Source organism: Hypanus sabinus, chromosome 14 (assembly GCF_030144855.1).
Source record: "Hypanus sabinus isolate sHypSab1 chromosome 14, sHypSab1.hap1, whole genome shotgun sequence".
Taxonomy (NCBI): Eukaryota; Metazoa; Chordata; class Chondrichthyes; order Myliobatiformes; family Dasyatidae; genus Hypanus; species Hypanus sabinus.
Window position 1 is genome coordinate 94,930,403 of NC_082719.1, and position 25,017 is coordinate 94,955,419.

General features: G+C 41.0%; 1 protein-coding gene across 1 annotated transcript; it reads left to right on the forward strand.

Annotated features, from left to right (window-relative positions):
* The first annotated feature begins 5,172 nt into the window (after window positions 1–5,172).
* Window positions 5,173–23,676, forward strand: rx3 (retinal homeobox gene 3). Its single transcript, XM_059988620.1, has 3 exons — window positions 5,173–5,443; window positions 6,090–6,331; window positions 23,224–23,676. The coding sequence occupies exons 1-3, from the start codon at window positions 5,173–5,175 to the stop codon at window positions 23,674–23,676; spliced, it is 966 nt and encodes a 321-aa protein (XP_059844603.1).
* The last annotated feature ends 1,341 nt before the right edge of the window (window positions 23,677–25,017 follow it).

Sequence of the window (25,017 nt, forward strand, 5' to 3'; positions counted from 1 at the left end):
TAATTAAATAAAGAACAGAATGATAAAAAAAAATACAAATACATAAGTTCTATACATAGATTGACTACATGTCCGTAAAATGACTCGAGGCGCAGGATTGTCTGTATGCGTCCGTTTCTTCACCAGCATTGTTCTCAAGAGAAATCAGAGCTGTGATGTCCCTACAGACAGTTAATAAATAATTACTTGCATTCTGAAAATAAACTGACATTTTGTGGGAAGGAATATTCATGTCGACAACTCAATTTCCTATAAAACTACACCTGAGATAATTGATGCAGTTTTAAAGGCGGTCACACCAAATATTGATCTGATCTATCCAATGAGAAACCTTTTCCGTCCTGATGAAGGATCTCAGCCCGAAACGTCGACTGTTTATTCCTTTCCGTCGATGCTGCCTGACCTGCTAAGTTCCTCCAGCATTTTTACATGCGTTGCAAAGGAACTTAAAATCCAGGGAAGGGGTGTAGATCCGCAAGCTAATTAGAAAATGCAATTTGACGCCAGGCTTTCTTCTTATGGATAAACTAATTAACGATAAATCCCATTAAATCATTAATTAATATATCGACATTTCAATAGACTCAAATAAACGACCTAACAAGCCCTGGTTGGCACACATGTCACACTTGAAAGCAATTATTGGCATCATCTCCTTGAAACTGCGTTCCTGGTAATTGCTTCCACAAGAGCTTATCCTGTTGTTTAATGTTTAATGTAATTTCCAGTACAAAGGAGAACGAAATAATTGTTACCCCGGATCCGGTACAGCACAAAAATATATAATAAGATAAAGAACACAATAATAAAAAGCACAGTAAATATAAATATATAAAATAGCTTATAGACAGTACTGTCTTGAACTCATGTAAAAATGTAGATGCTTTAAAAGTAATAAAATTAAAAATTCCTAAATAATCAATGTATTTATTATAAAGTGCAGAAAGCAGTAAAAGAAACTTAATCGAATCTATATTTGGTGTGACCACCCTTTGCCTTTAAAAGTGCATTAATTCTCTTCGATACACTGTCCTGCAGTTTTAGAAGAAAATCAACTGATTAAGTTGTTCCAAGCATCTTGGAGAACTTATCGCAGTTCCTCTGCATACTTTGGCTGTCTCGCCTTGCTTCTGTCTCTCTACGTACTCCCAGACGGTCTCGATCAGGGCTCTATGGAAATATTACGGAAAAAAATCCAGCTGCTTAAGATTTTTGCGCAGTTGATTGATTGTATGTCCATAAAGTGACGCGAGGCACAGGAGTGTACGTACATAAAGTAACTGGCAGGAAGTGATAAAATAGTGGTGTGGGGTATGTGGAGGGCTGGGTTCGTAGGTTGAAGTGTTGATCAACCCCACTACTTAGGGGGGAAAACAGTTTCTGAGTTCGCAGCTGACTCGTAACAGAATACTTCATAATAACAAGCAACAGGCGCTCTGGTGTATTCGGGGGAATTGCCGGACCGCACCATCCCTTTCATTATACTGACTCTGACAGGGGTTTTCGATGTTAGGTCGGAAAAGGAGGCGCAAGCACGCATACAAAAGCGAAATAGCTCAACAATTATGACGCCGATAAATGAGAATTAGGAGGACCATCCCATTAGTGAATTTCGATGATAGCTCGGTATGATGGCCATTCCAGGTGGCGTGTATCGAGGGCTTTGCCCAAGCCGACTGTCCTTTCAGGTGTTCCGTTGGTGTCAGAGTGCCCTCGAGGAAGCATGCAGTCACGATGGACAGTGGGGGAGTCCCGAGAACAGCGAAATTGAGTGTTTCGCAGATAATGGTAACCATGTTTTAATTTGAAATTGTAAGTAGTTTAGTAAATACACGATCATTGTGTGTATATTGTGAGTGGATAAACTTCGGTAGTTTTGTAAAAAAATAAATACATTAACATTTTCTGTTGTATTTTATAGGGGATACGTAACCCACCAAGGCAATTTGTATCCTTTTGATGCGGACGAATGGGGTGTGCATGAGAAACGTGTTGTTGTTATAATTTGCACAATTCCATATTGTGATTTGTTGATCATAATTATAAAGCCACTTTAACATTAACACTCTTCAGATGCTCAGCACGACAGTTCAAAGTTCAAAGCAAACTTATTATCAAAGCACATATGTCATCATTTAATACCAAAAGCTTATTTTCTTGCGGGCATGCACAACAAGCGGAAAGAAACAGAGTAGAATCAATGAAAAGCCGCATTCAACAAGACAGATAACCATTCAATGTGCAAAAGATAACACACTGTGGAAATACTACAAGAAAAGAAATAAAAATAATAAGAATAAACCAAGGTATGTTCCAGGGCGACTCTCTATGCCCTCTATGAGTTTGCCTCGCTTTAAGCCCGCTCTCTAATTTACTGTTTCGGACGAAAATAGGGGATCAAATCAGAGACCACCGAAAGAATCATACCTTGACACATCTTCTATACATGGACGATTTCAAATTATACATTCTGTCATCAGTAAATCAAATAGTATAACGATTTTCTAAAACTATAAACATGAACTTTGGACTGGATAAATGCAGAACATTAAACATAAAGAAAGGTGCAATGGAGCTAGTAGAATACAAAACAGAGAACAGGATACAATACAACTGATGGAGGGATATGAAACATATGTTTCTAAGATATCAACAAGCAAAGAAAATAGATCATAGTGCGATAAAGGGAAAACTTCCGATAAAATTTACCGCAAAACTTAAGTAAATCTGCCAAACAAAGCTCACTAGTAAAAATATAATAACAGCAAGGTACACTTTTGCTATACTCATATTGACACAATCTTTTGGCATAAGATTTTGGTCCGAAACTGATCTGGAGAATTTACAAAGAAAAATAAGAACTGTAATGACAAAATTTAGAAACAATGTGTTCACTCAAACGTACTTAGCTTAACACTGCCTAGGACAGAAGGAGGAAGACGAATAACAGTCGTTAAAAATTACACAACGGTTAAGTAAAACTTCTAAAGATATATATTCGTCATGGGAAACAGGATTTAGCACTCTATGCGAGCGTTGGCAATTCTGATATGAAGTACACTGCACTAAACTTAAGTGACAGCACAACCCAGAAAACAAATCAAGAAATTATCACTACAGAAGGAAAAGTTAACCAAAAGAAAGCATGAACCTCCGTGCAAGACATCTCCACGATCTGATCAGACTGAATGTCGACAAGGAAGCGTCGAACTCTTGGAGTTAGAGACCTCTTCCCAGCGACAGAGCCGTTTCTTGTGGTAATACAGGACCAAGAAGTGTGTGTTCGTTCTCGTTCTCTGTCTCTCTCTCTCTCTCTCTCCCTCTCCCTCTCCCTCTCCCTCTCCCTCTCCCTCTCCCTCTCCCTCTCTCTCTCTCCTCCCTTTCTCTCTCTCTCTCTCTCTCTCTCCCTCTCCCTCCCCTCCCTTTCTCTCTCTCTCTCTCTCTCCCTCTCTCTCCCTCTCCCTCCCCTCCCTTTCTCTCTCTCTCTCTCTCTCTCTCTCTCTCTCTCTCTCTCTCTCACACACACACACACACACACACACACCCACACACCCCAAAAATACGTAATAAATTCAAGATGATAAATACAGAAAATTCCAAGGGAATCCAGAAACAATTCAAAATATGACAGGATCCTACGGCAGTTTAACTCAATCGGATACCGTGCACAGGCACGAACAAGTGTCATACGTCACTCGCCAAAATCTTACTTTAAGATGTAAACTCATAAGAGACACCATACCTCAATATAAATACAAGCCTGATCCAGTTTTAGAATCACAGTCCTACAAATTATATTACAAAGTCTCCATTATTACAGACATGTCAATCCACAATAACTGTCCTAATATATTACAGGATAAACGAGCAAGACCAATTTACCTAATAGATGCAGCCATTCCAAACACACAAAACATACAGAAATCAGTAAGTGAAAACCACCAGAAATATGCTGAATTAGAATAGGAAATTGAAAGACTATGGAACATGAACAGAGGATACATTGTCCTACTAGTAATATCTTTAACTGCTATCATCCCAGGGTCATAATAACATTAAACAATTAGGCCTGCACAGCAATATTTATGCAAACCTCCGGTAAGCCACAATACTAAACACCACCAGCGTACCGAGGTTTTGCCATCTTGAGCTGAGAGGAAATATATATACGAATAAGTAATAAATATCGAGAATACGAGTTGTGGAGTTCTTAAAGTGAGTGCATAAGTTGTGCAGTTAGTTCAGTGCTGTGGATGATTGAAATTATTCACGCTGATTCAAGAGCCTGAACTGTTCCTGAAGTGGTGGTGTGGGACTTCAGGCTCTTGTACGCCCTTCCCGAGGGAAGCGGCAAGAAGGAAGCACGGCCTCGGTGCCGGGGGTCCCTGAAGATGGACATTGATAATACATTTATTTAGAGTTGCCATGTAGTCATGAAACAGAACAGCTTCTTTCATTGTACAATGAAAAACCACTGAGTTTATTAAAGGATTGAGCTATAATTTATGTTTTAAGTAAACCTCACATCGGTAATCTGTGGGTTTAGGATGGATGTGCAATTGTCCGGTCTTGTTCTGTTTGAACAAACTCTGTTCTAATCCCCACCCGCTCCACCCCCTCATCCTTTCATCCAGCGGCAGCTGGGATACACAAAGATTGCTCCAAGATTTATAAGGAACAGTTTCGCCACAGGCTCCCCAGAAGTGCAAGAAAGAGGTCCGAATTCGCTACCCGAGCGGTTCGAAGTCTTTACTCGGACGGTCTCCGCCGTTTGGAAACCCAAACACGCCTCGTAGGAAGCTCCTAGGTATTTGAGGGAAAGAAGTATTAAATGGATGGCAGCGAGTCATTACTTAAACTCTGAAGGCTGTGCGTGCTAGAACGGTGAAAGAGCGGACGTCTCGTCCTCTTTTGTAACCACAGTTCCTACATTTGCGGTATATATCTCCATTACATTTCCTCTGCTATTTAGCCACTTACTTTTCCAAAATATACTAATTAGAGGACTCTCGGCTAAAGGAGTCAACTAACATCGCGGCAATATTTTCCCTCGCAGAAGAATTGAAAGGAGACGGGATATTAAAGAAGAATTAGTGATCATTTGAAGATTAAAAAGGCTTAGGTTTTAATTATTGAAGGACTGTTAAAGTTACTAGTATCAGACAATAATCCATGCGTTTCCTGTGCTCGGGCTGTACCGGGATGGACGAAGGTTTGTCACCATTTGGGAGCTTGGGAAGGAGTACGGGCACCGCGTCTTCCAGGGTGCACAGTATAGACGCGATTTTGGGATTTACCAAAGATGAGCCAGCTCCCCGTTCAACCTTCCCTTCCAGCAGGAACTCCAGGATTGTAGAAGAAGGGGTAAAAGGCACCGGCCGGGATTGTTGTAACAGAGCGTCAAACTCAAAACATGAACAAGCGAACTCAGAACGTTTTGACGGTAATAAACTGTTTTGCTCCTATCAAATATTTTCTATTCAAGTTAAATTAGCTTCACCAATGCCATTGGCCCCAACACGTTTTGTTAATATAAATGCAACAATTAACTTTCAATTTGGGTAAAACGCGTCAAATTGTATGATTACTTGGTAGCAATGAAAGTTTTATTCAGTAGGAAACGCTCACTTTTATTTCCAACCAATTACAAAACTCACGACATATGTCACTGATAATAAACCCTGTTTTCGTTCCTTCTTAACAAAACTGTTTGCTATTAACGATGCGAAACAGGAGGCGGTTAACGGTTCCATTATCTTCAGTCCCTGCCGTAATTGTACAATGTGCTATAAATAAATACGTACTTAAACCCACCACCCCTCCCGGGGCGTCGGCCGCCAAATACAGCTCGCTAGAATCCTTAGTCTTGGGCCAGTTTTTCAAGTTGTCCCCAATTGTAGCCCATCTTCGAAGTTCCTTCCTCTCCCAGGGAGGAGGACCTTGGAGATTCTTCTGCTCTGGGCTTTTTAATGGGATGGAGTTACCAGCCCCATGCCCAAAAGTCTACCTTTTGAAGCCGGGTCTTGCTTGCACCATCCATGGCGGACTTTTAAGTAAATAGGTAACTGTGTAATTTGCTTTTTTTTAAGATCACTTCTGTACGAACAGCAACGGGGAAGGTCTCCGGCCAGACATAGTGAAAACCAGGCAACATGAACATAACCTATCGGACGAGGAACAGCCCAAAAAGAAGCACAGGAGAAACCGGACAACATTCACCACGTACCAGCTTCACGAGCTGGAGAGGGCTTTTGAGAAATCCCATTACCCAGACGTGTACAGCAGAGAGGAGCTGGCCATGAAAGTCAATCTGCCTGAGGTTCGGGTGCAGGTGAGGCTCTGTTACGTCCTGTTGCTCTGTGTTCTGGTCATTATAGGAAATTATAGGCCAGTTATAACGCATGCGGAGCGTTTGATAGTTCTGGGCCTGTACTCACAGGAGTTTAGAAGAATGATTTCATTGAAACCTATCAAATATTCAAAGGCCCAAATTCAGCGGACGTGGAGAGGATGCTTCCAATAGTGGGAAAGTCTAGGACCAAAGGTACAGTTTCAGAGTAGAAGGACGGCTATATAGAACAGACACGAGGAAGAATTTCTTTCGGCAGATGGTTGTGAATCTGGGGAATTCATTGCCACAGTTGGCTGTGGAGGTCAACTCATTGGGTATAATTAAAGTGGGGATTGCCAAGTTCTTGATTAGTCAGGGAGTCAAAGTTACGGGGAGAAGGCAGAGGAATCGGGTTGAGAAGGATAATAAATCAGCCACGAGGGAATGGCGGATCAGACTCGATGGGCTGAATGGCCTAATTCTGTTCCTATATCTAATGGTCATGTTTAACCTTGTGATACTCAGCCATTCACCACATTCCGTTATTAATTTACCTCATGAACTCCGAGTAAATGGTTCAATATAAAATTATAATTTATCGGTAATGACAATATCGAGTCTTCGAATCCGCTGTTCTCTTTTCCAAAGGTTAGTGTTAGAATTTTTTACTGATCGTGAGATAAGAGTTCAAATTGATCTTTGAAGCACAGATATTTATTGTTTTCACCAGGATTCTTTTAATTGTACCATTTCAAATGTCAATATTTATTTTCGTTCGATCGCCCAGGTTTCTTACTGTAAACTCGCCAACTGACCTAAGCATTCAAGGGATGAGTTAGGCTCGCTGGGATTTTTTTTCTTGAATAAAGGATGAACTGAACTTTGCCAGCAAGCCAGTGGTTTACTTTCCTTTCCTAAACCGGAGGGCCCCATCAGGTAGTTAGAAAAGAGCTTCTTCCTTGTTTGAAAACGCGATTTATCAACGCAGAAGAATGCATTTTTGTATTCTGTAAAATACGGGTGTTTGACGGTCGGCGCGAACAACCTATTGTCATGCAGTATAGATTGACTTGTAATCAAAAGGTATCAAAACCTGAACGATCAGTGACGCTATATTTTAAGAATGCCAGGGAGGTTGCCCCGAGTATTGGAAGAACACTTAGGACCACTTTGTACCCAATTCTATAGATTTTGCTTTCATATTTTCACTTTTTGGCAAAGCAGCGTGCCAACGAGATATAAATTATTAACCCTCCCGCATGTGGAAGAACAGCACATTAGGAGCAGTTACAGCACATTCCTTCAACGAAAGTCCTGTTTGAATTGGTAAACGAAAATCTGCGTGTGCAACTTGGCAAGTTTATAATCACGCGTGCCTGAAACATATAGTGTTCATTATGAATTATTCTCAACCTCAAAGTCAATGATTCTGAAATATCGTCAATAATTATGTAGTCTTATCTCATGGGAGGGGGTCGTTGGTGGAACGCTTTGCTAGTTACAGTCAGTAACATTTTGAAGCAATAACACACAAAATGCTGGAGGAACTCAGCAAGTCAGGTAGCATCAATCGAAATGAATGAACAGGCAACGTTCGGGCCGAGACCCTTCTTCGGGACTGGAAGGGAAGAAGGAAGACGGCAGAATAAAAAGTGAGGGAGGGAAAAGAAGGGTGGATAGAAGGTGACAGGTGACGGCAGTGGGGCGGGAAAGATAAAGGGCTGGAGTAGAAGGAATCTGATAGGAGAGGAAAGTGGTCTTATGTACAGCTCATAACACCGAAAGTAATTAATGGTTTACATTTTCACGTTGAAAATTCAGTACCCAGCAAAGAGTCGTATAGAGAATTCAACCAATTAGCACTTCCGTAAACAATTTAATAAAATCGTTTTAATTGAAAGCTTTAATTGAAAGTTGATTTGCAGGGCATTTTAAAACTGTTTATCATTAAACACGCTTGATGCTATACATTTGAGGAATCGAAATTGAACAAATTAATATAATTCTATTGCTCTGCACTCGGCGATGAATTTTGGAATGGGGGAAAGCCTTGTGACGTTCTTGCAAAGGAAACATTCTGTTTAATTAAAAGGTCGTGTTCTCTTTCACTTAAACCGCACAACTTAATAAGTCCCTTGGTTTTCTACAGTGTTTTTGTTAATGCACTTTCAAGGCAAACTAGTAGGCGAAATAAATCGTGAGAGCAATCGGCAATCTCCCACACCCCCTTCATCAAAAAAACTTCAACTGGAAATCGCAGTCAGATACATTATCTTGATATATGTTGTGAAATTTGTGGCCGCAGTACTGTGCAATACATAAAATTTGCTATAAGTTATAAAAGGAGAGCTATATATATAAGTATATACAATACGTAAGTATCTATTTTATATAATAAATAGTATGGATGGTGGATTCATGCACTACTCGGAAATCTGATGAAGTGAAGAAGCTGTCCCTATAATGTTGAGCGTGTCGGGGGCATGTCATGGATGGTAAGGGTCTTTAATGATGGACGCAGACTTCTTGAAGCATCATATTTTGAAGATGTCCCCATTTATGGGGCTTGTACCCATGATGGAGCTACCAGATCTATTTCTTATCTGAGTTTTATGCAAGAAAAAGCATTTCAACAATTTAATATAGAGGCTTTTCTGCTTAAAATATGATTCTAGGCTAAGAGTTTACGAAGTAGACTTTGGCAAAAAGGAGGGGAGAGAACTTGAACTCGAGGGCATGGGAGGAATTTTACCATTCAGTAAAACTGAAATTATGAAGAAACCTTCTAATCATTTAATCCGAGTCTTTAGCTCAAGTCTCACTTTTTACTTGTGTATCTGTCATAACCAATTGAATTCACACAGAACAAATACAAGTGTCATGATCCAATTGTTTTATTTGCTGGGATCAAAATCAGTAAAAGACCTTTGCCACTATCTGCTGTACATCATTTCATATTTTTAAATGAAATGCATTGTCATTGAGTAAGTTTAATCAGAATCAGGTTTATTATCATTTGCCAAGAAATTCATTGCATTATGGCAGCATAAAAATTACTATAACATTATGTGTCCATTAAACAATCCAAGGTTGTCAAGCTGAGGAGTGGTCGTGGAGATAAGTTCCCAATACCTAAAACTGCTCCTCATGCAGTGTGCCTCAAATAGCCTCTGACAACTGAGTCTAGCTCCTGGCCTTCTCGTGTGGCTCTCCCTTGTCTCCAGACCACATCTCCAGTGCCCTTATCTCCCTTTCTGGCCATTACATAAAAAAACTATAAAGAATTTTGATTTGTGATGCACAGTGAAAGAAAAGAGGAACTGAAATTTCTCAAAGAATTGCAAGAACTAGTCAAATCCATTTAAAGCTACAACAAAAATTATTTAAATACAGTAAAAATAATTTCCTTCAACAATTTTAGAGCATGCATTTGTAGTCCAACTATTCACTACTTCATTGCTTTTTCACCTTTCAGTGAGTTTCTCAGTTTATATCAGAATATCAGTTTCTCAACATCAGGCTGAATGCCCCTCAGAAGGAGTCTCAGATCCCTATGTTCAGTAATTTATAGTCTGTTTCATTGCACTGAAAGAAGTTGGGTGTTTGCATTGAAATTGTGCTCTGCTAAGTATGATGTTAGAAAGGCAATAAAGAACATTTTGATCTTTTTCCACAGTGCAGGATAGTGTTCAGTGATTTCTCTCTGCAATGAAAATCTTAGTATGATGTTTTTTGAACCTCAGCTTGAGCTCGAAGTCATGTTGTAGAGAGATCAGTTCTTCCTCCATCCTTCTTGTTAATTTCTCATTACAAATGTTCAGGACTGGATTTTTTACCCAATCTGGAATTTGGATTGAGGGAAAATCCTGAAATCTCTTTGCCACGTCTTTATGCAGCTGTCCCAGGTGGGCGTAGTATTATAGAAGATCACCATGCACTATTTATTTGTTTCCAGGATCAGAAATTGGAAAAGGTCACGCTGGACAAATTTGCACTTAAGTAGGGTTTACCCAGGCAGCAAAGTGGAGATAACTGATACGACTTTAAGAAAACTCACATAATTTCCTTGCAATTGAAGACTGACTTCATTAAATTTTATGAATAATTCTGACACATAAGTAACGTCATACCTATGTAAGTGTGTATGTATGTTTTCATTCATGTGTCATATGATATGACCATGATTACTCTTGGCAATTTTTTCCACAGAAGTGGTTTGCCATTGCCTTCTTCTGGGCAGTGTCTTTACAAAACAGCGTGACCCCTGCCATTATCAATACTCTTCAGAGATTGTCTGCCTGGTGTCAGTGGCTGCATAACCAGGACTTGGGATAGGACCAGCTGCCAATATAACCATTCATCATCTGTTCCCATGGCTTCATGTGACCCTGATCCTGGGGGGCTAAGCTGGTGCTACACCTTGCCCAAGGGTGACCTGCAGGCTAGCGGAGGGAAGGAGTGTCTTACCTTTCTCCTTAGTTAGAGACGTATCTCCAACCCCATCACCCAATATAATAAAGTTAGTAGTGCAAAAAAAAAGTAAAATAGTGAGATGAAGGAACTGAAGAAGCTGTTTGTAAAATGTTGAGTGTGTGTACCTTCTCTCTGATGGTAGTAATTAGAAGTGAGTATGTCCTGGTTGATGGGGATCCATACTGATGGATGCCACCTTTTTGAGGCATCACCTTTTTGAAGATGTCGTCGATAGTGGGGATGCTAGTGCCCATGATGGAGCTGCCTGTCTATAGTCCTCTGCAAGGAACAGCACAAAAATATATGTGGATTATTTGGTCATTCACTTTTGCACAGCCTTTCTCTAAGATCATGGCTGAACTTTTATCTGAGGTCCTCTCTCCTGCACTAATATTCATTCCATTAATATTCCAAAATGTTGCTCATTAACTTCACTAGGCATTAGTAATGCGATCACTCGAATAGAATCAAGTCTAATATCATTGACATGTGTCATGAAACTTGTTGCCTTTGCAGCAGCAGTACAATGAAATACACAATAGAAAATCTGTGAATTACAATAAGTGTGTATATTATGGTTAAATTAAGTAAGTGCAATAATAGAAATTTAAAACAAAAGTAGTGAGATAGTGTTCAGGGGTTCAATGTCCATTCAGAAATCGGATGGCACAGGGGAAGAAGCTGTTCCTGAATCTTTGAGTGTGCGTTCAGTCTTTACCTCCTTCCTGATGGTTGCAATGAGAACAAGGACAATGAGAACCTGAGTGACGGGGGTCCTTAATGATGGATGCTGACTTATTGAGGCACTGCTCCTTGAAGATGTCCTGGATGCTATGGAGGCTAGTGCCTATAATAGAATGACATAGAATATAATAATATGGAGGAATTTAAGGTGGGGGTTATATGGGAGGCAGGGGTTGTGGGTCTGCACAGCATTGTGGGCCAAAGGGCCTGTGATGTGCTGTACTATTCTATGTCTGTGTCTCTGATGGAGCTGACCAAGTTAGAGTAAGATGTCCAAAGAGGTCACTCTCTTAATGGAGAACACATGCAGTGAGCTTGTTGAATTTGGGAGGCTGATTCATGCATAGCCACCACGCTGTCGTTGACAGGTCAGGGTCTGGGTCCAGTGGCATGAAATCCAAGGTGACTGAGGACCTTTCACTGCTGTAGCCTTGCTCCACCTTCATTGCCATTGTGATGCGTCGTCATCTTTTGGCAGCTTCACCATTGAGGTTTCAGTTAGATTAGTCTTTGTCTGGAGTCCCCTCCTTGACCTTACCATGACCTTACTAGCACCCAAGTGCTAGACAGCTAAACTCTAGACATTACCGCTCTTGGGATATCGGGAGCTCACAAGCCTCTCTACCACGCCGACAATCCTCAGAGGATTACATTACAAACAGATTAAAAGCAGATTGTGTAAATGCAGATTGAAGACTGACAATTATACTGGACACGTTCTTTGCCGTTTAAAGAAGGTGTTAAATGGAATAGTTTCAAATGTAGTAAGCTTCTTTCCAACAACATGCCTGAAATTCAGTGAGGCTTCATGGATCGAACTTTGCCTAAGTCATCCAGGTGGGGAGGAGGGTGTGGTCTGGAAAATTCAACTAGAAGAAGAAAGAAATGGCAAGTCTATGTAGCAGAGCTAACACTTGTAAAGTGGCACATGGATGATAGAAAACTGGAGGGCTTTGTGGGGGGGATTAATTTTAGAGTAGGTTCAAAGGTCGGTACGATATTGTGCCGAAGGGCCAGCACTGTCTTGTAATGTTCTATGTTTAAAAGTTTGACCATTCATTATTTTATTCAAATTGGCACAAGTGTTTTATTTGACCATTTAAAGTAACATGGGTCTAAATAATAGGACAAAATTAGTTGGAGAAGTGAAAGATGAGATTAAGGTACAGGACATTATTAATGTGTAAACACTTCTATGAGTTTTGAGTTAGAACATAGAGCAGTAGAGCTCTTGAACAGGCCTTACAGCCCATGACCTCTGTGCTGAGCTGCGTCCACAACTCTCTGCAATTTCTTGTGGTCACCTGGAAAGCAGTTTCCATGCAAATCCAGATAGAATATTTTCTATTGTGCATGGATAAAAATTAAACAAATCCTTCTTATCAAGATACAAACCGCACTACCCAGCAAACATGCCCCCCCCCCACCCCACCCCACTGATTTCATTGCTGCTGCCTAATCAGAGGGCAATTTAAAATGGCCAATTAACCTACCAATTGGTACATCTTTGAACTGTGGGAGGAAACTGGAGCACCCGAGGAAACACATGCGGTCATGGGGAGAACGTACAAACTCCTTAAAGGCAGTGGTGAGAATTGAACCTGGGTTGCTGGTATAGGTGATCCATTCCCATTAATTACCTGCATATTCATGTGCCCCTCTAAAAGCCTCTTGAATGCTGCTTTTACTTCTACTCCTGGTGGTGCGTTCCATGCACCTACCACTCTGTGTAAAAATAAAACTTGCCCTGCATCTCCTCTTTAAATTTTCTCTCCCTTCATAGATATACAGGTACTATATGCCCTCTAGTATTCAACACAAAGTGTAGTGCTATTTGACCTCCCTCATCTGGCAGATAGCCATCAATCTCTCTGAGCTTCAAACACTCATTTCATCACTGCTGGTAAATTATTTAAATTTTCCACAGAAAATTAAAACTTCTGATGTGAATGCCTTCATTGCTTGCCCTTTTTCATCACTCTTCACCCATTCCTTCACTCCCTCTCCATTCTTTGCTCTACATCGGATCTGGCACTATTTTGAATTGAGTTATTATCCTCACATAACAGTGGAAAATGTGTCTTGCACAGTTTTCCACAGATCAGATCATTACATTGAGGTAGTACAAGGTAAGACAATAACAATGCAGAATAAAGTGTAACGTCCACAGAGAAAGTGCAGTGCAGATAGACGGTAAGGTTCAAGATCATAGCAAGGTAGATTGTAAGGTTGAGAGTAATCATTATCATACTAGGAACTTTTGTATCTTCTGCTTGGTGGAAGAAGGGAGAAGAGAATATGTCCAGGGAGGGTGGGGTCTTTGATGCTGGTTGTTTTACCGAGGCAGTGAGAAGTTTTGACAGATTCCATGGAAAAGGAGGCTGATTTCCCTGATGTGCTGAGTTGTGTCCACAACTTCCTGCAGTTTCTAGTGTACACCTGCAGAGCAGTTCCCGTACCAAGCAGTTAAGCATCCAGATAGAATATTTTCTATGTACATCAATGAAAATTGATAGGGTCAATGCGGGCACGCCACATTTCTTCGTCCTCCTAAGACAATCGAGCATTTGTGAGTTTTCGTGGTTGTGGAGTCTGTGGTTGTCAGCACTTCCTTCTCTGCCATTTCTCTATTTCTTTCTCTACTTTTTAAAAGATAATGGAAGGCTATGTGGTTCAGTTAAGTCCCAGATCTTTGGTTATCAGTCTGCAATTCCAGCAACATTCCAAACATTAGAAACATGAGAATTCCTATTCCAAAAGATTCTGGACCAGTGGCTTTCATCATGACAATTAGACGATAAGACAATAAGACCATAAAAATAATCATAGAGTAGGCCATTCATTCCGGAGTCTACTTTGTCATTCAATCCTGTCTGATTTATTTTCCCTCTCAAGCCCTTTCACAGTAATAATGCACATGCCTTATTTGCTACAATTGATAGGCTTGCAACCTCGAATCAGTAGTGCCTGAACTTCTCTCTACAAAGTCATGTAATGACCTTGCGTTCTTTCTTACTGTTAAAATTCAGAAGATTTAACATGCTGTCAGTGTCTCTGCATCGGGTCAGAAGTCAGTGTCATCCCTTCATTCACTTAGAACTAATTTAGTTAATTATAAAACTTTTCAAGAAATTGTGCTACACCTGAAATCTTCCCCCTATTTTCTTGACCTTTTACCTACAACCCTTTTTTAAAAAAAAAAAATTCTTAATTGCACGGCACTAAACATTCTGCAATTTTTCTCTTCCATCAGGCTACTTCCCAAAAACACTGAAAACTAGTTCTTCAGCCTCTTTTTTTTAAAAAAAGAGCCAAGATGTCTCAGTAATTAATAGCTACAGGCTATATCAAACTTATCATTCTTAACTAAAATCATTGAAAAGGTTGTTTATCAGCAACTTAAGAGCTTCTTGGCACTAAGCAACTGGTTGGATGTTGTCCAGTCTGGATTTCGACAACACCATAGCACTGAGACCGTTTTGGTCCAGGTTTTAAATGATATCCGCTTAAACCATGATGATGATAAAAGTTCAGTTTTGGTTTTACTGGATCTGAGAGCTGCTTTTGACACAGTTGACCATGGCATATTACTGGACAGACTGGAAAACTGGGTGGGACTTTTCAGTACTGTCCTAAAGTGGTTTAAATCCTATTTACAGGACGGGGACTATTTTGTACCAATTGGTAGCTGCGTATCTGAGTGAACAAAAATGATATGTGGAGTGCCTCAAGGGTCTATACTAGAGCTTCCTCTGTTCAACATATACATGTTCCTTCTAGCTCAAACCATAGACAGCAACAGAATATCTGCCACAAATATGCCGATGACACTCAGATTTATATAACTGTCATCAAGTGACTTTGGCCCCATACAATCACTAAAAAATGTATTGAATTAATCACTGATTGGATGAGCCAAAGTTTCCTCCAGTTAAACAAAGAGAAAACTGAAATAATTGTTTTTGGTGTCAATAAAGAACGATTAAAAGTCAGTGCTCACTTAGAATCCCTGTCATTACAGACCACAAGCCAAGCCAGAAACCTTGGTAAACACGAGGAAATCTGCAGATGCTGGAAATTCAAGCAACACACACAAAATGCTGGTGGAACGCAGCAGGCCAGGCAGCATCTATAGGGAGAAGTACAGTCGACGTTTCGGGCCGAGACCCTTCGTCCGAAATGTCGACAGCACTTCTCCCTATAGATGCTGCCTGGCCTGCTGCGTTCCACCACCATTTTGTGTGTGTTGCCAGAAATCTTGGTGTTGTGATGGACTCCGACTTAAAATTCAACCGCCATATTAGGACAATTATAAACTTGGCCTACTACCATCTTAAAAATATAGCAAGAGTTAAAGGACTTATGCCTCAGCAAGATCTAGAAATTCTCAGCCGTGCATTTCTTTTCCGTAGGCTTGACTACTGTAATGGTGTTTTCACAGGTCTCTGTAAAACCAAGAATCCCTGAGACAGCCGCAGCTCATTCAGAATGCTGCTGAGACCCTGAACGTAGACCATATCACTCCAGTTCTCAGATCACTACACTGGCTTCCTGTCCATCAGAGGACTGACTTCAAAGTATTACCACGGGTTTACACTAATGTTACACTGAATAGTCGAGGGCCAAAACACATCTCCGATCTCCTGTGGCATTATGAACGTTCCTGAGCTCTCAGGTCTTCTGGGGTGGGTGTGCTTACCATCCCCAGGGTCAAAACTAAACATTGTAAATCAGCTCCTAATTGCTATGCTTCCCATATCTGGAATAACCTTCCAGAGGATCTGAAGTCTGCACAACTTTAAGCTCTTCTAAACTGAGGCTTAAAACTTCTCTTTTCACTGTTGCTTTTAATTAGAATCTCCTGCACCGTAACTTCTATTTATCATATTTATTTTTGTGTGATTTTATTTTGTATATTGTCTGAAATTTGATTTTTTTTATATCTTGTTCTATGTAAAGCACTTTGAGCTGGCTTGTGTTTGAAAAGTGCTATACAAATAAACTTGCTTGTTTCTCCTACTGTATTCAAGTTTGCTGATGACACCACTGTTGTGGGACAAAGCAAAGATTGTGATGAATCAGCATACAGGAGGGAGATTGGAAAATTTGGTTGAGTGGTTTCATAACAACGAGTTCTCACTCAATGTCAGCAAAACCAAGCAACAAACTGTAGACTTTGGGAGAGGTCCATAAGCCAGTACTCATTGGAGGATCAGGGGTGGAGAGGGTCAGTAACTTTAAATTCTTGGGTGTTACTATCTCAAAGGACCTGTCCTGAACACATCATATAAATGCAATTGCAAAGAAAGCACAACAGTGCCTTTACTTCCTTAGCGGTCTGCAGAGATTTGGCATGTCATCAAAAACCATGACAAAGTTCTATAAATATGTGGTGGAAAGTGCATCAACTGACTGCATTACAGCCTGGTGTGGGAACGCCAATGCCTTTGAGTGGAAAATTCTCAAAAGGTAGTCGATTCAGCCTAGTACATCACAGGTAAAGCTCTCCCAAGCATTGAGCACATCTACATGAAATATTATCGTAGAAAATCAGCACCCATCATCAAAGATCCTCATCACCCAGGCCATGCTCTTTCCTTGCCATTGTCATCGGGTAGAAGGTACGAGAGCCTCAGGACTCACACCACCAGGTTCAAGAACAGTTCCTACCCTTCAGCTATCAGGTTCCTGAACAAAAGAGGACAACTACACTCATTTTATTTCTGGTGTTCCCACATCCAATGATCTCACTTCAAGTACTCAATCTTGTTATTTCATGCTCTCGTTATTTATTGCTATTGATTTATATTTGCATTTGCACAGTTTGTTGTTCATTGATCCTGCTTACAGTTACTGTTCTAGAGATTTGCTGGGTATGCCCACAGGAAAAAGAATCTCAGGGTTGTATGTGATGGCATGTCTGCCATCACATACAAAGTAAATAAATTTTACTTTGAACTTTCTCTCCATGATCTTTGACATCCTTGCTAATCAAGAACCTATCAACCTCTGCTTTAAGTATACCCAATGACTTGGCCTACTATGGTAATAAATGTCACAAATTCACAACACTCTGTCTAAAGAAATTCCTCCTCATCTCTGTTCTAAAGGCATGTCCTTTTGTTCTGAAGCCAAGCCCTCTGGTCCTAAACTTTCCCACTAATGGAAATGTCCTCTCCACATCCACACTATATTCGATTGGATTCAATGAGTTCTTTCTCAGTCTTCTAAACTCTAGTGAGTACAGGCCCAGAGCCAACGAAATACTTCTCATCCATTAACCCTTTTGATCCATGGGGTGCCTTTCCTGGGAGAAGATGCTAACGTTTGTCTATCCATTCCACTAATGAATTACAACCAGTGCACTGGTGCTTTTGAGGTTCTGCAGAAGGTAATACATGTCACTGAAGCATAGAGGGCAATCATCTCAGTGTTGCATGATAGATCATAAACTAGATACAAGACAAGTTTAGGACCAAACAGGATAGAAAGTCTTGCATATATATAACATACACAAAGTGCTGGGAATCCCTCAACCTAATGGTGTGAACAGCAATTTCTTTAACTTCTGGTACTTCCTCTCACCTCCCCTTCTCCCCTTTTCCATTCCTTATTCTGGCTCCCCTCTTACTCTTCCTCCCCTGTTTGTCATTTCCCACTGGTGCCCCTCCTCCTTCTGTTTCTCCTATGGTCCATGCTTCTCTCCTATCAGATTCCTCCTTCTTCAGCCCTTTACTTATTCAACCTATCCTCTGTTTCTTGCTTCACTCCCCCACCCCCCCACCCACCAACCTTCCCCTTCTCCCGGTTACATCTATCACTTGCCTGTTTGTAATCCTTTCCATCATCCATCCCCACCTCCTAATTCTGGTTTGTTCCTCGCTTCTTTTCCAGTCCTGACGAAGGGTCTTGACCTGAAGCATTGACTGTTTATTGCCCTCCACAGATGCTGCCTGACCTGCTGAGTTCCTCCAGCATTTTGTTTGATGCTCATAAACTTTTATTGGGTTTGAGGTCTTGACCTTTGACTTCACTGTACCTCAAATGGCAAAGGTTTTGATGGTAGACTGGTTTTAATCATCAGTGTCTGTCTTCTTTGAGTGGTGGAAAATGTTCTCGTTTTCCAAGGTTTTATTTTGGGCATTTATTTGCAACAGTATAGTTTTGTGTAGTGAGGCAAGTTGGTAAAGGATCTTTCAAAGTTCAAAGTAAATTTAATAGCAAAGTACGTATATGTCATCATATACTACCCTGAGGTTCGTTAGTTATTTATTGAGATACAGCACAGAACAGGCCCTTCCAGCCCTTCGAGCTGTGCCGCCTGCAATCCCTCAACTTTGCCATAGTTTAAGAACGGACAATTTACAATGACCAATTAACCTTCAAAATGTCTTTGGACTGTGGGAAGAAACTGGAGCACCTGGTGGAAACCCATGCAGTCACGGGGGAGAATGTACAAACTCCTTACGCACAGGAGCAGGAATCTTGCAAGAATTTACAGGAAGACAAAGAAATACAATAGAATATGTAAAATTATACATAAAGACTGGCAACCAGTGTGCAAAAGACAAACTGTGCAAATAACATTAAAATTCAAATCTCAAAGTAAATTTACATACAGTTTATATCATCATATAGTACGTTGAGATTCATTTTCTAGTGGGCATTTACAGGAAAATAAAGAAATACAATAGAATTTATGAAAATATTGTATATAAAGACTCAGCCAACATGCAAAAGAGACTGACTGTGCAAATTTAGGCAAGGGTGCCGAATTGAAAGCAGAGTTTCCCATGGCTGGAGGCGGAGACTGTAAAGACAAGTTGCTCTTATTTCTGCAGAGCGAGGGGAAGGAGTGGTCTGAAAGGTCTGATGAGTCCTCTAGCGAGGGGTCAGCATTCTGAGTTGGTACTGGCCCTTGCCTCCCTGGTGAATAGTTGGCAAGGTGCCCCCAGTTATTGTAAGGCTCAGAACGTTCTCGGGCAAAGCACTCACCCCTGACGGGGAAGAAGAATATGAGCCATGGGCGGAGCAGACCTCTCAGATGCTGGATGAGTGGCTCTAATGACATTAAAAGACAGATTGATAGTCTGAGGGGGCCAGATGCTGGCACAGTGCAAGCACAGAACCCCTTTCCTACTTCTGCGGGCTGCATGCGAGCACCAGAAAATGTTTTTGGAGCAACAGGGATCCCAATGGAGCTTATGACGGTGATTTGGAACGTGTTTCAGGAGAAGGGGGAGTGTGTTTTTGTGTTGTGTGCTTGACACCGGTGTGAGCTGGGTCATTTGTTCGGCAGAATATGAAGAGAGAAGCTGCTCGAGAGAACAGGTCGTAGGATTTGACCTGGTGGGGGATCATGATTCAACAGGGCAAGGTGCCGGGGTGTAAGGAGGATCAGTGAATATGTCTGACTTTTGGAAGAATTGAGCTCCAACTTGTGCACATTTGACTGTTTAATTATAATGGGCTCTTTCTGTCTTTTACTTTTCTTTATTAACCCTTTAAGTTAAGATTCATAAATATCATTCCTTTACTCGTCTGTTATTTCTTGGCACTGAGTTGTAACAGGGTGGCAAATTACACAGCATCCACATAGACTGAGGTTTGGGGTGGAAGAGCCATCGCAATCTCACGGACCGCAGTGTGTGTTCCCTAGACTTGCGTGGCCAAGGATACCAAGTGGTTTCATGAATTAAAAATAATACTGAGACCATGAGCCTGTAAAGAGTCTCTCAAAGTGGCTCTAGCTGTTGTAGAATCAGTTCGGGGTTGTGGTGATTGAAGTTATCCACAGTGGTTCAGGAGCCTGATGGTTGTAGGATAATAACTGTCCCAGAATCCAGTGGTTCAGGACATGAGCTCTGTGCCTCCTGCTCGAACGCAGTAGTGAGAAGTGGGCATGGCCTGGATGGTGGGGTTCTTTGGATTCTGCTTTCTTGTGGCAGCGCTCCTTGTAGACCAGCGTAATGGTGTGGAGGGCTTTATCGGGGTAATGCTTAGTCAACAACTCCATGCTGAACGTGCACAAAAGCAGAGTTATCTATATTTGCTTGATAACTGAAGTTGTCATAGCCTTGGAGTCATAGAACACTGCAGCATAGAAACAGGCCCTTTGGCCCATCTAATCCATGCTAAAATGTCATTCTGACATTGCTTATGGAATGTTGTCAAGAAATAGGCTCCCACATGCCCCTCTTCCTCCATATGAGGGGTATTGACAAGGTTAACACAAGCAAGCATTTACCACTGATGTTGGGTGAGACTAAAACTGGAGGTCATGGGTTAAGAGTGAAAGGTGAAATGTTTCAGGGAAACATGAAGGGAAACACCTTCACTTGGAGGGTGATGTAATTATGGAGTGAAGTAGAATAGTAGAAGTGGTGGATACATGTTTGATTTCAGCATTTAACCAAATTTCTAAGTACATGGATGGGAGGGGTATGGAGGGCTATGGTCCATGTGCTGGTCGATGGGAGTAGGCAGTTTAAGTGTGCTGGCATGCACTAGATGGGCTGAAGGGCCTGTTTCTGTGCTGTAGTGCTCTATGTGCTCTTTACACAAGTAGTACCCTGTTGGAGCTGAAGTGTTCCTTTGAGAAGGATGGGTTAATGTGAGCGATAATTAGCCTCCAGTCTGCACCAGAGCTTCATCTCTGTTGGAATTTCTTTATTTAAAGAGGTAGAGCACAGATCAGTCCCCCACTGTCCCAACGACCTAGACCCCATCACCCAGGACCTGCCCTCTTCTCATTGCTTCCATCAATACTGAAGACACACACTCAACGATTCAGAAACAGCTTCTTCCCATCCGCCATCTAATTTCTGAATGAACATTGAACCCCTGAACACGACCTCACTACTTTTCATTATGTATTGCTACTGTATAACGATACATTTCACGATGTATACTGCTAATATTAAGGCTAATTCTGCACCACGCCACTCAGCAACCCATGCTAGCCCAATCACAGGACAATTTACAATGACTAATTAACCTACTTTGGACGGTGGGAGGAAACCGGAGCATCCGATGGAAACCCACCCATTCACAGGGAGGACATACAAACTCCTGACAGACAGTGCCAGAATTGAACTCTGAATTTAATACCGCGAGATGTAAGAGCATCGTATTAACAGCTACGCTACCAGGACCTGTTGGTTAACATCAAATTTCATGGCACCCTGAAGCAGATGCGAAATGGAGGCCATTTTCTGAGGAAGCCAAATCTGAGAATGTTCCTACATAGTTCAAAGTATATTTATTATCAAAGTACTGTATGTATACTATATACAACCTCAAGATAGCCACAAAACAAATAAACCTTACAGAACTCAGACTGGAGCTATCTCTACACTCTTAGAACCTACAATTAGGTCCCCCTCATGCTCCATCTCTAGTGGTTCCCTAATCGTTCTCTTGTAGGCATCTGCTTCCTGGCCAAGGATGTTGGCCTCATCAAACCTTGGTCTACATGAATATGGTAGACGTTGTTCAGTGATCCCACTTCGTCCTGCTCTCAAGTTTTTTGAGGTGCTCTTATCTTCCGCTATGGTGATCTTCAATGGCCTTCCAGTCTCACCAATATATACACATAATTAAGAAAGGAATGGAGTGCACACAGCAAAGTTAACCTCCAGCTAGAACACTTTTTGTGCCATTCAGTGGCAGCTTAAACGAAAAAGCTAAGACAAATTTCCCAAAAATGTAGTGTCCACTTAATAGCAAAAAGTGAGGACACTATTAGGAAAAGGCAAAGGAAAGTGGCACCGAGAGGAGTTGTGTATTTCGGACCTCTATCACCATGTCGAAAAGTACATATTGGTGAGACTGGAAGGCCATTTGACTTCAACTCCATCTTGTAAGATTGCTTGCTGAATACGTGCATGACTGTATACCTCATTCCACGGGAAGCCATGGGAATTGCTGAATTAACTGATCATTGATAGTAATTAAACTAAATATTGTGAGCCAGGAAGTAAAAGTGAAATTGTCAGCTGGGTAGTGCACACATCAACAGTTAATTGCTCCATGTCAGAAAAACTGGCAAACCAGTTGGTATGAATTTTCAAGTTCAAGTTTATTGTCATTCAACCACACACATGTACAGAGCTAAATGAAACATTACTCCTCTGTGACCAAGGTGCAAGAAGTATATTTATCACATACAGTTCATAAAATAACATTAACAGATAATAAATAATATTCTCCAGATGTTCAAGTTGACATAGTGCATATATGATATATAGTTAAATATACAACAGTATTATACTATCACTAGTGCTGTCATAACTAATGTGTACTGGGTAGGTATCAGGGTGTTCAGAAGTCTCACAGTCTGGGGGAAGAAGCAGTTACCCAGCCTAACAGTCCTTGTTCTTGTTCTGATACTGTGGGAACTTTTGCCTGATGGTAAGAGGTCGAAAAGTTTGTGGGCCAGATGGGTTGGGGGGGGGGGGTTGGGGATAGTGGGTTGAGGGTGGGTCCTTGATAGTGCTGCTGGCTCGGCGAATGTAGCGATTCTGGTATACGTCCTGGATGGGGAGGGATCGTGGGTGAGGGAAACCAATGATCCTTTCAGCAGTCCACACAATCAGTTGCCAGGTCTCGAGGTCAGAGACTTTACAATACCCCCTGTTTTATATAACTGTCAGACTAATATGCTCTTGTTTCAGGTGTGGTTTCAAAACAGGAGAGCGAAGTGGAGGCGGCAAGAGAAGCTGGAAACCAGTGCCATGAAATTGCAGGATTCGCCAATGCTGTCCTTCAACAGGTCATCACAGTCTTCAGCCATAGGCACTCTGAGTAGTAACTTATCAATGGATCCTTGGCTCACTTCACCAATGTCCAGCTCAACTGCATTACAGAACCTCCCAGGTTTCATGGCCACCACAACACAGGGCTTGCAGGGCAGTTATACCCCTCCGCCTTTTCTAAACTCCCCAGCCTTGGGGCATACCTTGCAACCTATGGGTGGCATCACTCCCCCCACCTTTCAGTGTGGGACCCCCTATGTGGACAAATTTCCTCTGGAAGATGCAGAACAGAGACACTCCAGCATAGCTTCCCTCAGAATGAAGGCCAAAGAACACATCCAGTTCATTGGGAAAAGCTGGCAGACCATCTGAGGCAGATTGCAGAGGTCTTTTAATGATCCTCTACTATTGTTTAAAGTGCTGATTAGAATTTTAAAATTTGAATGTATAAAGCTGTTATTAAATGTCAAAGAAGCATAATCTTTGTGTTGTTATTCAGAATTTTAATTAATCTGTTTTTATTTTTGTACATCTGTTGCTAACTATGTATTTGTTGTAGATGCAATAATTTTGAGTTTCTCGTGGTCTGTAGTTTCCTAAGCGAATGTCAGATAAGTTACAAATTAATGGTTTAAACCACTGTTAATATTTTTGTACATTTTATATTGATACCCTGTTAAAATATGCATTTTATTGTAGAAAGATTCACAAATAAGAAAGGAAATCTGAGCCAACTTCTTAGCAAATTATCTTTTCTGCAAGTGAATGGAACCTTAATTAAAAATAGAACATTAAAGTTTTAAATTTTGGAAAAAATATAGATGTACAGTACTTTATGCTTTAAATTTTGTTAGATTTTTGACTTGGACTTTTTGGATTACTCTAACTACACTTGCAGTGACTTGCTGAAGCTATGAAATTATTCTTCCAATTAGGTTACTTTAAAAAGAAAACTCCATCAGTAAAAACGCAAGAGGTTCTGTAGATGCTGGAAATCCAGAGTAAAACATAAAAAATGCTGGAGCAACTCAGCAGTTCAGGCAGCATCAATGACAATGAATAAACCCTTGCTATTTTGGGCCAAGACCTTTCATCACGACTCATGATGGGTTTTGGCCCAAGCTATTGACCGATTATTCCTCTGCATAGATATTGCTCCACCAGCTGAATTTCTCAACCATTTTCTATGTATTACTTCATCAGTAATAATGGAGTTGAGGTGTGAAAAAATTTTTAGAAGTGCATTTTTTTTTGTTATGCACACAAAATCGTGGAGGAACTCAGAAGGTCAGGCAGCATCTCTGGAGGTGAATAAACAATTGATATTTTGAGCTGAGACTTATCATCTCAACTGGAAAAGAAGGGGGAAGAAGCCAGAATCACGTAGCATGTTTTTGTTACATTGATTACCTTGCGTTCCCTCTTCATTCTTCACTTGAAGAGTTTGTTCAAATTTCATTCCACAGATATGTAACCAAGATCAAATAAATATCTAGCTAGCCTCCAACCTGATGGCATGAACATTGATTTCTCCTTCCGGTAATTTTTTTCCCTCCCCCTTCTCTTTTCTTCTATTCCCCACTCTGGCCTCCTATCTCTTCTCTTCACCTGCCTCTCACTTCACACTAGTACCCCTCCTTCCCGTTCTTCTATGGTCCAGTCTCCTCTGGTATCAGATTCCTTCTTCACCAATCCTTTACCTTTCCAACCCAC